Source organism: Clinocottus analis, unplaced genomic scaffold (genome assembly GCF_023055335.1).
Source record: "Clinocottus analis isolate CAN_PGR_092001 unplaced genomic scaffold, fCliAna1.0.p SCAF_4, whole genome shotgun sequence".
In the NCBI taxonomy this organism is placed as follows: Eukaryota; Metazoa; Chordata; class Actinopteri; order Perciformes; family Cottidae; genus Clinocottus; species Clinocottus analis.
In genome coordinates, this window is record NW_027176153.1 from 17,723,860 (window position 1) to 17,738,683 (window position 14,824).

At 41.6% G+C, this 14,824-nt stretch overlaps 2 protein-coding genes across 2 annotated transcripts; both read left to right on the top strand.

The window, feature by feature from the left end:
* The first annotated feature begins 3,951 nt into the window (after positions 1–3,951).
* On the top strand, positions 3,952–6,128 carry phlda3 (pleckstrin homology-like domain, family A, member 3). Its single transcript, XM_068597322.1, has 2 exons — positions 3,952–4,550; positions 5,584–6,128. The coding sequence occupies exon 1, from the start codon at positions 4,100–4,102 to the stop codon at positions 4,538–4,540; it is 441 nt and encodes a 146-aa protein (XP_068453423.1). The 5' UTR covers positions 3,952–4,099; the 3' UTR covers positions 4,541–4,550; positions 5,584–6,128.
* Positions 6,129–11,897: 5,769 nt separating this feature from the next.
* LOC137800212 (troponin I, slow skeletal muscle-like) lies at positions 11,898–14,254 on the top strand. The gene is made up of 5 exons (XM_068597296.1): positions 11,898–11,968; positions 12,222–12,353; positions 12,590–12,679; positions 12,809–12,985; positions 13,642–14,254. Exons 1-5 carry the CDS (start codon positions 11,903–11,905, stop codon positions 13,744–13,746), a joined length of 570 nt encoding a protein of 189 aa, XP_068453397.1. The 5' UTR covers positions 11,898–11,902; the 3' UTR covers positions 13,747–14,254.
* The last annotated feature ends 570 nt before the right edge of the window (positions 14,255–14,824 follow it).

Sequence of the window (14,824 nt, forward strand, 5' to 3'; positions counted from 1 at the left end):
CTTCAACACTATACGACTAAGCGTTTTGCATGATTTCATGTAAATCCTGCACCCAAATACATGTTTTTAAACATGAAACTACTTTTAGCATCCTGCAATTTAACACCAGCAGGAAGTGAATGCATGAATATTTCTGAAATTATTAAGTGAACTGCTAATTTATATGTTTTCTGAATGCAGTTTAGCTCCAGTATCCACTGTGTTTCTGGCTCTGATCATTAGTAGGTATGAAAGACAGCTTTTCAAAGATCCCCCCAAGCACCCGTGCCCCCCCTCACACACACTCTCTCTCTCTCTCTCTCTCTCTCTCTCTCTCTCTCTCTCTCTCTCTCTCTCTCTCTCTCCCCCCTGTTGCTCGACACGCTATAACTTTGCGGACTGAAGCAGCGACAACAGAAGCTCCTTAATTTCAGCACATCTGGAACAGTGGAGAACCGACAACACAGTCTGAGTCTATTTGAGTCATCACTGACTGACAGCACCTAACTGCAGGTGAGAAATGTTCACAATTTACAGCACGCTTCCGCTTCCTGCTTGCCTCTTTCTGTATCTTATTTGCTATTCTTTTTACTTTCCTATACTACTTCTAGTCATGTTTTCCTAGTTGGGCTGCTGGAAAGATCTAAAAGGATATTTTTTACCACAAAAAAATGTCAATCAAGGCCTTTCACTTTCCTCTGTTTCACATCCTACTTCTTCAGCTTCACGTCTGTTTCTTTGAACCATTCTCAGTTCAGACTTATAGGTTGTTTTTTTTGGCGTATTGTTTATTGATTAATATATTAATGAATTAGTTTCCAGTAGAACTATATATGTGACCGACTTATTAATTAGTGAATATGTGACATTCCTGATAAAGTGATTATTTACTATTGTATTGTATACATGTTTTTAATATAATATCAACATATATGTATCCATCACCAGAACATCACAATTGTGGTGTCCGCAGTGAATAAGTTATGTTTGAGTTTGTGGTTAGTGTTACATTTTCTTTACAAAGAAAAACAATAGGGAGAGATGTAATTTGGTGTGGCCAAGCACACAAAGGAAGTGTGTCTATGTGTGATGAAAAATGTCACTTCCATATTCCATATAACACTACAACTCAGACATAGAGTCAGCAGTAGTGATGCAGAATGAGACAGACAGGCAGGGAGGTGGGAGGGTCTGCATGTCAGGAATGTGAATAAGGATGGACTGAAATGGGAGGGTCATGCTGGGAAACAGGCTGGGTAGAAACAGGCTGGGGTAGAAACAGGCTGGGGTAGAAACAGGCTGGGTAGAAACAGGCTGGGTAGAAACAGGCTGGGTAGAAACAGGCTGGGTAGAAACAGACAGGATCGCCCACATTCCACCAAGTTTAAGACTCCTCAGGAAAGTCACATTTCACATTACTTCCACACGGATGTCTTCAGTTTTCAAAAGAAAGCAAATAGCTTTGATAGCTAACAAAAAAAATGAATTCTTCCGGTATTTTCTGCTTTAATGCTGGATTGCTTGTCCTTTACAGAAACCACATAACCGGCGCGAGAGAAAATAATGTCTCAAAGCCAAAATTACAGGCCACCAAAGCTGAATGTTAAAATAGAGCAGTGTGTTAGAGCAGAAACTCACATGTGTTTGCTCAATGGTTGTGAAAAGTAATTAGTTCATTGGTTTATTTTTGTTGTTGTATGTAAAGCCTACCTACACATGTAAAAAGCTTTTAAACCACGTCAATGAAATGACATTTTAACTGTATTACTTGAAAGAATACACTATTGAAGCAACGTTCACAGCATTTTACTGTTTCTTTACCATCTAATTCTCTGTTAGCTATCCCTCTCTAAAACATAGTTGGAAAGCTGTTGTCACAGTGTGTTTTTGTGTCTGTGTTCATGCTGCATGCAAATACTAAAGGATGCCATCCTTTGGTGGAGGAAACAAGTGTAGCTGCTGTAAGAAGACAGTCTACACCGTGGAAGAGATCATCTGTGATGGGAAGAGCTTCCACAAGTCCTGCTTCTTGTGCAGTGAGTAAACTCTTTGCTTCTTCCTGTCATTGTCAACGTGGTTGCTAAAAAAGAGAAAAAAAATAATTAAGGGAAATGTTAATGTGTGTACTTATACGCGGGCGTCAATGTGAAACTTATATACTCCTGTTGTAGAAACACTAACAACATGTTTATATGTCTCAACTTGACAAATGTAGGTTGAGTTGTGAGAGTTATTTGTGTTGTAATGAAACATTTCTGTGATGGAATCTAGATGAGAATATGTTTCTTAAAACTGTTCCATAAAAGGAAACTTTTAGGAGCTTATATCTAAATATATCTATCTAATAGATGAACATGCTCAAAAATATGTGCACAAATATGCAAGAGAAAAAAATACATGTAAGTGTGTTTGTGTGCGTGCTACTGTTTTTGCAGTGGAGTGTAAGAAGAACTTGGACAGCACAACTGTAGCCGTTCATGAGGAAGAAGTACGGGCCAAAAGAGGGTACCACTTAGTAGAGAGCAGACCACTGAGCTCTTGTTGACATGTTTTCAGAAAGCTGCGCTGACTGTCTTCTTACAGCAGAGGGCAGAGTGCTGCCTGTAAACACACCTGACTACCTCAAAGTGGAGATAGGTCAGGGTCTTAACCCATACTTAATACTGAAACATGTCTCATCTGTTTCACGCTGCAATGAGTTGCAACTTCAGCTTTCTCCTCAATGAAAATGTCAGTATCGTATTAACAAGAGTGGATAAGTGCTGCTTTTTTGTGTTTTGTTATGCTTTCCACAAAATGAATGATAATAAACACAGTTGAAAGATTTTTGTGCCAATGTTTCTTCTTATTTGGGGCAGAAATTACACAATGACATATGAGGGAAGCTGTGTGTGTGTGTGTGTGTGTGTGTGTGTGTGTGTGTGTGTGTGTGTGTGTGTGTGTGTAAAGAATGTCACACTCTTATTGTATCCATTCTTCTCATTACATCATAGTGACACATCACGGTGCTGGTACGATAAATGCAGTATCTTGAGGGAAGTTGCGGGAATTACAGTTTCACTCCACCCATGAAGCTCATCGGTCACATGCCGTGCAGCCATCAAGGATGTGAAGAGTGACAAGACGTTGTAATGTGTCGTAATTAAGTTTTACCTCCAATGCCGACAGTGAAACTGCAGAGGAATCATCCAGGCCTTGAAGCTTTTAAACCAGTTTATCCACATCATTAGTTAGCTAGCTGTCATTGGTTTCAAACATGCCTTCATTTCAGGAGGTGTAGTCGTTTACTGTATAATGTATACATACATATACATATATTAAAGCATTTCTCAGAATGGAGATTGCACAAGGGAAAATACATTTAAGATTTTTTTTTCTTCTTTTCGGTTTATGCTGAACAAAGACATTTATTTCTTACATTGTGTTTCTCCCTCACACTCATACGTTGCAACATCTGACTTCTATCCGCCCTGCCACCCACTCGCATTCCAGCTCTCAAAAGAGACACAAGATAATGCAGCGAGCGTCAAATGTGATTTCAATATGATAAAAAAAAAAGAGTCTACTCAAAACTAATTTGAGTTACTATAAATAAACAGGTGCACTATGACCTGGAAGTGCAAAATCCATGACAGTATTTCACACAAACACAACGCACAGTGCTGTAAAATCAAACTCACTGACCCACGCGCGCGCGCACACACACACACACACACACACACACACACACACACACACACACACACACACACCCACACGCACCCACACGCACACAACAGGGAATTTCATTAACAGCCCGGATCTCCTCCTGCCGTCACCAGGAGGAGGCGGGGAAGGTCCACAGAGGAGCCGGGCATGTTCAAACATATCCAGGCAGACCAGCCTACCATCCTCCACGGAGTGTTTTCATTGCGCATGGTTTGACTTTATGGACACAGAATAGGATGTGTTGTATCGGCTGTTATTATTCATGACACAGCTCAAGCCGATATGTTTTCAGGAGTGACACTTCGCGCCGCACAGTGAGATATGTGTGTTTCATGGATACATCTTGGGACGCATCACTGCTGAAGACTTCCTAAATTTCGGCTCTGTCCGAAGACTCCGGCTCAGTGTGGCCATGTCTTTCACGGCCAAAGTGATGCGAGACGGGCTGCTGGAGAAGCGCAGCAGCGGGCTGCTCCAGCTGTGGAAGAAGAAGCGCTGCGTGCTTACCGAGGAAGGGCTGCGCCTGCATGACTGCAAAGGCGGCGGCGGCGGCGGCGGCGGCGGCGGTGATGCTCCGAGCTCGGCTTGGAGCGCCAAAGCCAAGGAGCTCCGTTTTGAGCGCATGGCCACTGTGGACTGCGTGGAGTACAAACGAGGGCTGGTGTATTTTACCGTGGTCATGGCTACGGGGAAGGAGATTGACTTTCGGTGTCCGCAGGACGGCACCGCGTGGTACGCGGAGATCGCGTTGGCACTGGTCCGCTATAAGAACCTGCAGGCCGTGCAGACGGGACGGAACAGGCACCTGTCCACAGCACACCTGGGCAGCACTGGGGAGGATGAGGAGCTCTGACATGATGGAGGTGAGTCGTCCGGTGAATTAGACTGGGGCTGTCATAACAGTTGGAAAATAGGTTTGAGGATGTTATTCTATGTATTGACTTATGTAGATTTACAAATGTATTTTGGGTGTGAGGGACAGTGTGGCACCACACACTCCCTTATAGCTGCAGTGTCTCAGGTTCAACTTTGTGTCACTGAGATTAACAGTGAGACCCAAGTCAAAGCATCCCTCAGACACATCAAGGGCAAGTGTATACGTTTTATGAATTGAAAACATGACAGATGTTCTTCACCATGTTCCATAAAACCTCCCCAAAAGTCTTGATTTCGTTCCACCACTGACTCCCATGATTATCTCCCCTTGAGACAAGGTGCAGATTGGATGGAATGAAAACAGCCAGACTCATGGGAAATGAGGTGGCACACGACTGAGAAGCACTCAAGCTGAAGGTCATTTACAAGTAGTGTTTGTGTGTAGATCGATGTAGATGTTCCACTCTAGTGTGAGAGTCGGGTCGGCTTTCATTACGATGGTCATCGGCCTTAACCGCACCACAGTCGTCTTAGGACACAAATGCTCTCTCACTTGAGGACATAATTAAGACGCAACGTGAGCCTCCAAAATAACATCTGCCTTCCTCTCCTTCACTAAGCAGCCAAGTATTTTTAAACACACACACACACACACTTAGTCTTATCTTATGTATTTAGTTGACATATTAGACAATTAGATTTTTGTGGTGAGGAGAGCTAGCCGCCCATACTTATATTGTTCTGCTTTCCCACATTTTGAACACAATCACTGGTGCCATCACATGACAACATGACACAAGTACTGAAACTGGTCACTGAGGTCTGAACTATGAGCTCATAGTCCAGGAATCCACAGCGATGCTTCCTTAAGAGAGCTGCAGTAGTCAAGTGCCCAAATTAACTCAGTAGCTGTGGTAACAGTGCAACAACTCACGACAAATGCACTTTGTAGCCGCCCCAGTGTCTAATATAGGAAGTAAGAATTGAATATTAGAACTCTGCTCTTGTCCTTTTCTCCAGGCGTTCTACTTTTTGGGAGTTAACCAATCAGAGTGGAGAAAGGGAGAGGACGCCAGACCCATCAGCTTGATTCTGTCGTGCACAGCATGACGGGATGTGCAGAACGGCCATCAGAACACGGATCGAAGGGCCGTGAACAAGTGCCACAGACACGCTTCTTGTGTTACTTCAAGAGCTCATCACACTGTCATACAAAGCCTAGGAATCTGATACTGCGTAAGCACTATATGGATAGAAGTATTTTTCTGAGGTCATTGTGAAGACCGCTGCATAAGTTTTAAAAAAAACCTAGCGTTGTTTGGACAGAGACAATGGAGCCGGGAAACTGTTCAACCTTTGTGCCTTGAGGTTTGAAAAATATATTCCAATTTTCTTCAACACTTTCAAATGTCTTCTGAAACAGGAGTCACTTTATTTTTTAAGTCTTGCTTTTGATGCTAACACATCACTGTTGGAACGGCTTGAAAAATAAATGTTCAAGACTGAACAGATCTACATGCTTTCGCTGAAGTTAAACATAAAGGAGAAATATTTTGCTCATATCATTGCACATTTTATTTTATATATATATATATATATATATATATATATATATATATATATATATATATATATATATATATATACATATACGTATAAATGTTGAAACCATGTACAGTATTACACTCTTAAAAAGATTAAATAAATGTTTTGTCAGTAATCCTGAAGTCTTTCTATTTCAGAACAATACTTCCAGTCCCTGGAACATATAATGACTTTCAGAGCTAAACAGTCAGCTGCAATTTATTACAGGTTCAGCCCATTAATTGCTAAGCTCGTCTGTTTCCAGTTGTGGTGGTGTAACCTTGCTGTTATAGCCTCTGGAAAATACACACATCCCCAGATATACACACACACACACACACACACACACTGTGGCACACACTCCTGCTCTTGCGTGTGTGCTGAAGTCAGAACACTTTTTGTTCTGAGCAGTGTGGAGGACTAATGAGAAGCACAGTGAGCCTGAGGCATGTGCACACAAACATCCACCCACACAGACTCACCTCCAGGATCCTTATGTGCACACCCAGCATGAGATTCAGCATCAGCAAACTCTAGTTAGGAGAGGCCTATATATATATATATATATATATATATATATATATATATATATATATATATATATATATATATATATATATATATATATATATATATATAGTTCATTCATGCATGTGTATGTATGTGTCAAGAACATAGCTGCGTGTGTGTGTGTGTGTGTGTGTGTGTGTGTGTGTGTGTGTGTGTGTGTGTGTGTGTGTGTGTCTGTGGAGCTCAGTACAGGTCATGAATAAAGGGTTGATTGTGTAGCGACTTCTCCCGTTACTGTGGAAAACCCCAAAGCTAGCCACACCACATGAGTCAGCAAGGGACCAGGAGCACCACAAGGAGCGGATACACCCAACGTTGGTCTAAACACACAAAGACACAAACCGAAACACAATGTTTATTGAAGATTCACAACTGGAAAAACTCAAATCAAAGCCCAGGTTTCCAGCTTTTCAGATGATGTATACCATGTGTATGTGGCATCAGCTGCTGAAGTGCTAGACCTGTGAAGATCACCTGACCTCCGTTAAAAAAGTCAAAATATATCCAATATATGGTAAAAGGGGTGGAATACGAGGTCCAGTCCTTCACAGTGTGTATGCTGACACTACTCCGTGGAATGCCCTGTCTAAACACCATAACCTTTGTCCAGGGTGTCTGGCTTTCTCAGCAGATAAACACACAGGCAGCGACTTACAGTTTCATAAACCAAATCCCTGGAACGTGAGCTGATCTGGAGTTGAATGGTTATTAGAGCAGGACAGACATTATGGCAAATCTGATCAGTTTAGTTTAGTTTATCAGTGCTTGTAGAAAGAAAGAAAAAAAGAAAAATGTGTGTCTGCGCACTTCTTTAACAAAGACTCAGAATCACTCTGTAAAAATGTTTTACCCGTCTTCTTCTGAGGCTTCAGCAAACAGAGCTTCTGTCTGCAGTGTGCGTGCTTAACCACTAGAGGTCAGGCTACCTCTAGTTGGGTAAAGATAGCTTCTCTCGTCACTGCTGTTTGGCTGGATGTGTGTGAACATTTTTGGCAAGTTTTCAGGTTAGTGCAGCCTCATAATTGCTGTTTTGACTACTATAATTTGTCTTTGTGTATCATATGTTTTGTGTGCGTCATTCTTTTGGTTTATATTCTCTTCAATCCACCTTCACCTACTTTCCAACATACTATAAACCTGACATGCTAGTGTTAGAAATGATCACACTTTTGTCCCTCGTTTTTCCTCTATAAGGTTGGTTGGACACTGATCTGTGATCTTTATGTTGTAGGTGCAATACGTTTGTTTATAGAATGAAGAATTGTCTCGCCAGCACACAAAAAATGAAAGATACCATGTTAACGTCATACAAATTCCCATAACTAAGTTAGCGTTATGGAATAATTTGAACATACACCTAGAACGTAAAATGTAAACATTTATGTTGAAAAGCATCCTAAAAAAAAGAATAAACCTCACCCCTAACAAAACTAACACAATGTCATTGCAATTCCAGCTTTATTCATTTGTGGATGTTAAGATATTATCAGCCTTTTTAATTGCTGATATTGAAATCTATTGAAAACATTGAGTTCAACAGTTCAAATATTCAATAAGTGAATTTTACTTTCAGATGAAACAAGCATTTCGTCTGGTCTGGATGGAAACACACCATCCTCAGAAAATGTAGAAACTGTAATTTAATTGTGATAAACAGCCAGCCAATTTGAAACGTTTAGCAAGTGTCAATTCTGTGGTCTGCGTTGCGACGGTGGGGCTTTACGTTGGTTTTCATTTGAGTTCGACAATGCAGAGAAGTTTCCATTTGTCTGTCAAGAGAGTCTGTCTGGCAGGCTTGATGTAAAGCATACAACTCCCAGGGGCCTTCCTGCAAGCATGTCTAGCATTTTGATCTTCCCTTTGAGGATTAAGTGTGGATAAACAAGACTACGAGACTACGGCCATGCCAGCGGCTCTGTGAGCTTGTACTTGGGCACAGCAGTGCTTTCAGCCAAATGCTAACGTCTGCTTGCTAAAGCTCACCTGGCAATGTTTGCTATGTTGGTCCTCTTAGTTTAGAGGGTTGCTGTGCCGACATTTGCAAATTAGCGATAAGCACGCAGTAAACAGCTGACACTATTGAGATTAGTTTCAAAGGTGTGTGGCCATAAAGTTTTGATCTGATGATTGCTGTAGACATACAAAGTCAGGGAATCACATGTGTTATTCCAATTAATCCTGAGGGAAATATTTCTGCCCCATGTTTCATACCAATGCCCCAACAGTCGTTGAGACATATCACTCGAAACCACAAAAGATAACCTCACGGTGGCACTACAGGATAAGTCAGGTGGTCATCAAAGACTTTATAATTCATTGCCTGGGCGTCATGAATGTCGGGTCAAAACTAAACGCACTTATTAGACATCAAGGCATTTAGGTAAACAGCAAAAAAAAAAATGAAACTCATGGTGGAGCGAGTGGAAAAAGTAATGGGATCATCAAAGAGTCCTCATGAGGCTCACAGATGTCTCCTCAAGTTGCATTCCATGTAAAAGCCGTCGAGATATTTCGGTCTCAAAGTGGTGGACTAACAGCAGGAAGTTGCAATCCATGGAGCCAGAAGTGTGGCTAAAAGAATACCACAATAACATCGGCGACTCCTATCATTACATGGCACAGGTATTGTTCCTCTTGCTCTCTTCAAGCACTTCTTACTGATTTACTCAAAAGTGTAAATTAGACTTATAGTTCATCATCTGAGTTGCCTTCATCAACCTGTGTTCATCTCTAACTCCTGGCCTCTGTAATGAATCTGCGAGAGACAAATGGACAGGGCAAGATTAGGCAGTAAGAGAGATGGGGTTGACTAATTATAGCCTCCAATAACAAAAGAGAAAGAGCAAGTGCAACAATAGGGTGGGGAGGGGGCGAGGGTGGGGTGCTTTTAAATAGAGGAACATCAGTTCGTTGGCCTCATCTCTGATCATCCTGCCTCTTCTGTGAACACATCTTTCTCTCTGCTGCTTCTGACATAGGTAAGGTCCCTTCATGTTGTTGTCTGTCAAGCTTTTGAGGTTTAGTGTTGTTTTTTTCCTTCTGTGCTCATATGGGCCACAAACTAGAAATATGGCAGTTTAAAGTGATATAAATGTGTCTTATACAACCATTTGTTTTTTTGCAAATGCGAAGCCTTTTTACAAGTTTTTCAAAAATTCCGGATGTATTGATTTTCGCAATGGAAATCTAATCCAACAGGATGATCAGTGCACAGAATGTGACGCCAATTCAGTTAATTGATATTAGCAGTGAACTTATATCAAGTGTTTGGATGTGAATTTGTCAATGGCAGGGGTCTTGTCACCATCGGGGCTGTGGCTAGACCTAAACCATAAGTGCGTCAGCCAAAACAGGATGATTAATTGAAACAAGCTGTTTGGTTTAAATCTGTACCAAAGCATCTCTGTTCAAATCCAAGGCTGACGTGAACTTTCCAAAGCCCCTCGGTCAGTTTTTTTTACTGCCAAATTGGCTGCACCACAGAGGCTCATGAGCATCATAAGCATCCATGAGTTACTGGCGGTAAATCCCTGATCCAGGCTGGGCACCGTAGCACACAATCACCCTCCACAGCTGTCTATCAGATGCCCCCTGGTCTATTTGGGGAGACAGGCCACTCTAAATTCTTCTCCCCGAGATAATCCCAATGAGAAAGATGGGGATGAGAGATGGAGAGATGTACGGGGGATGGCTATCAGTCTGGAATTTTCCTAATCCGTTGAAGCTGCCCCATCATGCAAGGAGGTCTTATGTGCTCTCATTCTCAACTGGAATCAACAAGTAAACTGGAATAGGGACATTAGGAGAGAAACAGTGAGAAGAGGCGAGACAGGGAAGGGTCGAGTGCTGTAAATCACTTGTTGATGTGATAAAGGCCAGCAGGCCATGAGGCTCTAGACAGAAGGGCTAAGATAATGTGAAAACAACTTTAGGAATGAGCTGACAAGAACACTTAATTAAATGGCAGTCTTATCTTATGGCCTCTTGTCAGGTAGTCAATATTTTCCAAGCAAAACGTTCCACCGTGAAGTCCAAGAATAAGTTTGAAAAACTGGGACATTGACTCCTGATTTCTTTTGCATTTTTCTAATACAAAAGAGTACAAAAAAATGCTCTTCACCTCTATTTCACGAGGGTTGATACAAGCATCCGCAGCAGTGATCTCATTTCCCTTAATACTTAACGTAAGAGCAGTGGTTTCAGATACCGTCACCTTTTATTTCAACCACGTAGCCTTCATTTTACCTCACACTTTTTATCTATTGGTTTAAAACATTTAACCAATATGTTAAGATAATTACATAAACTCTATATATTTATTTTCAGTTACAATGTATATCCATTACTTTTAGCTAACTGTGAAATCCATAACATCTACTTTCACATTTGACCTTCAACTGATGGTTAGAGGCAAAGATGAAACCATCTTTGCTTCAAACCATCATTTGAGCCACTTCCCAATATTTCCATCGTCCCCTCAAGCATCTCCAGAAGCAACCCCCGTGTGGAAAGAGTCCTCTGGGACTCAATGGATAGTCCAATGTGTGATTTGGGTGAACTGACTTTTAAAATCTCATCGGTCAAGAAATTCAGTCATGTGAAACTATGATTTTTCTACAACATGCAGAAATTAGTTTTTCTGAGACATGAAATGACACGCCCCACTTCTATGATGTATGACAAGATAGAAGTAGCTGTAACACTTATGAGAGCATTTAGAAACAGCTCACAAACATTGAAACAGAGCGCATCTGAGAGCGCGATCATAAGCGTGGAAAGATGATCTGGCCCTCCAAAGGCTACAAACAATGACAGATGTTCAGTGTGTGTGTGTGTGTGTGTGTGTGTGTGTGTGTGTGTGTTTCTAATCTCTTCCATGTCTCCTCCAGTTACATCGCATCAACAAGATGCCCGAGAATGTGTAAGTGATCGGGCCTTGTGGTCTCATTTTATGTGGTCTATAATTCACTCATTCATACACATGAAAGCATAACAAATATTGTTTCGCTTTGATTAGAAATAATTCCGTTTTTTCCTTTCCATTGAATCTTTTCTATTTCTCTTTTATAGGCAAGAGGTAAGACAATTGTTATCCCTACTAAAGTATTTCGGATTGCTAAAATGTACAATTTGTGTATAACTGTTTACATACACACACATATTCGTCTGTGTCAAATGTGTTGTCATGAATTATGCTCTCCATCCAAAGAGGAAGCCAAAGATCTCAGCTTCAAGGAAGCTGATGCTCAAGGTAAGAGAGATCATGGACCAAATGTGTCAACCAAACTATAATGCAGTACATGTGTTTGACCACAGGAGAGCAGCAGAGGTCACATTCTCAAACGCTGATACTTCTTCTGTACATGTAGAGTCTCTACTGCGAGACCTGTATGTTCAACAAAAAACACAAGTTACTTCCATAAATGTAATGTGCTGATGTACTTAACCAGAGCAATGTAAAAATAAAAACATCCAGTGTTAAATGTCGATTCATATTCGTGCAGAGTCTGATGGTGGCAAAAGCCAAAGAAGAATTGGAGCAGGAGGCTGAAGAGAAAGAGGGGGAGAAACAGAACTACCTGTCAGAGAGAGCTCCTCCTCTAAAAACCAGCGGCCTGAGCCTTGCACAGCTACAGGTAGCTAACCAAAACAATGCTGCTCCAAACAGAGTTTTCTACTTCAGCAAATTCTCTTAAATTGAAGGAATTCCAGGCCTGCAGTTTAGAGGATATAACAGGATGATGCTGTATCTGAAAGCTTTCCAGATGCACACATTTTAGGTTCTTTTGGAAATTAAATACAAAAGAGATTTGATCACTTCTATAAAAATACAAGTTTGTAACTTTAGTGTTTCATGTGTGTATACGTAAAGGACCTCTGCAGAGAGCTCCATGTCAAGATAGACGTGGTGGATGAGGAGCGCTACGACATTGAAGCTAAAGTCACTCTCAACAGACGTGAGGTATACACTTCCTCAGCCCATTTCCATGTGGGGCACGTAAAGATCATATCAGCAGATGCAGTGTCATAACTTTCGCCATGAGAAAGGTACTGATGGTAATTGCCATTCAATTATCCTTTCTTGATCCAGATTAAAGACCTAAACATTAAAGTGTTAGACCTCAGGGGGAAATTCAAGAGACCTAATCTTCGCCGTGTTCGCGTGTCTGCTGACGCCATCCTTCGCTCGCTGCTGGGCTCCAAGCACAAAGTGTCCATGGACCTCCGGGCCAACCTCAAGTCTGTCAAGAAAGAGGACACTGAGAAGGTGTGTGCAGAGGGAAATAAAAGACCAAATACACTCCGGCGTTTCACTTACAAAACACAAGCAAACCAGTGCAAGCAAGATGCGCACCTTCCTCAGGGCAACTGGAGCGTGTGTGAAGTTTCAGATACAAACATGAGGTCACAATCCAGTGCCATGAAACACCAGCAAAGTGTGTGTGAGAGGGTGTGTTTGAGATACCGAGCGGTAGGTCAGTGCAGGGTGTGACTCCGCGTGCTTGTGCGTGTGCGTATCTGTGTGCGTGTGAGAGACGAAGGACGGTACACAAAACAATGATCCCATTGTATAGAGAAGACTAGCTTTTGTGAGCGGTTCTGCTCCATGGAGTGTGTGTGTGTGTGTGTGTGTGTGTGCGTGTGTGTGTGTGTTCAGATTAACCAATGCAGGGGTGTATCTGTGCGTGTATGCCTGCATGGACGTGTGTTTCTCAGAGTGTATTAGGTGCTGTAAACTAGTTTTACTAGCCGGTTATGAAGCACTCTCAAAGGGAATTCCCAGATGACACCATGGGCCTTAAAGGCTTAGACACAACAATGAGGATAATACTTCCTCTACTCCACAGTCTTGTTAAAGAGAAACAGGAAAATAACTGCTCTCATTCTTGTATACAACTCATTTTCCACTGTATCCGTGTGCAGAAGAGGCCAGTCGAGGACAGTGACTGGAGGAAGAATGTGGAGGCCATGTCAGGGATGGAGGGAAGGAAGAAGATGTTCGATGCTGCTGCGGGTCCCGCCCAGTGAAAACAGAAGCTGAAGGGCTGGTGTTGTGTCAGCGGTGTCACATATCCTGCACCTGCTGCAGCTTCGACATTTCTGTTTAATGCTGTCCTTCTTGTGTACGGTCCTGCCATGTCCCCACACTCCTGAATGCTCTTCTCCACGTTCTTTAAGAACTGATCTGTTTGCGGTTTGTGGTTATATTGTTAAACATGTGTGTGCTATTTTCTATTATTTGTATTGTTCTCAGAACTGAACCCCAGAGATTTAGACTTATATTTGTACAGCAAAGTTTAAAAATAATGGGCTTGTATCTTTAGAAGTTAATTGTGGGTAGTATTGTAACTTAATAAGCAGTCAAAATAATATTATAGTTAATAACAATAATGTGACCTGACCAAATTGAACTGCATCTTTGATATTCTTGCTTAGTGATAAACTGTAAGCATGGTCTGTGGTTCTGTGAAGTGTAACAAAAGGGTGTGCATCAGCTGGATTTACAACAACAATTAAACACCAAAAGTATCTTCAATTCTTGGTGTTTTTCTCTGTGTAAATGTGTGCTAAGCTAAATGATCAATGTTCTTGACATGAATGCAAAGAAGGTAATCAAAGTCTTCTCATTACCGCTGTCTTCACTTTGCAGTAGAAGAAGCTTCGTATGTTGAAGATACACATCAAATACATACCATACAAATACAATAATACTGTTTCATACAGGATTTACCATCAACAGGTCAATACTTTGGTTAATGACCAAATATTTGTCAGAAAATGTCAGCAGATGGTGAACACAGTAACTGCTATGACAAAGCAACTAACATAGGACTTTGCAGATACTTTATATGAGAGGAATATAAAAGGAACATGAGGACAAATATGAACTCACGAGAGAGAACATTCCTGCTGATAGGCTCACAGCTGTCCACACCGGCATCCTGTCCACAGCTCCGGCTCCTCTCTCTGCTTTGCATGTCCATAAAACACAACGTGACAAGTGCTTCTGTAAAGCTGCTTTAATCATTAATGACTTAATCCTGCCGGATGCAAAGAAACTGCATTATTCCTGTGTCATGAAACTTTCCCCCCATATGTTCACTGC

Excerpts from the sequence above, each read along its gene's own strand:
- phlda3 (XM_068597322.1), top strand. The coding sequence starts at position 4,100 with ATGTCTTTCACGGCCAAAGTGATGCGAGACGGGCTGCTGGAGAAGCGC.
- LOC137800212 (XM_068597296.1), top strand. The coding sequence starts at position 11,903 with ATGAATTATGCTCTCCATCCAAAGAGGAAGCCAAAGATCTCAGCTTCA. Across the intron at positions 12,680-12,808 it reads TCACTCTCAACAGACGTGAG|ATTAAAGACCTAAACATTAA; the intron begins GTATACACTTCC and ends TTCTTGATCCAG. Across the intron at positions 12,986-13,641 it reads AGAAAGAGGACACTGAGAAG|AAGAGGCCAGTCGAGGACAG; the intron begins GTGTGTGCAGAG and ends ATCCGTGTGCAG.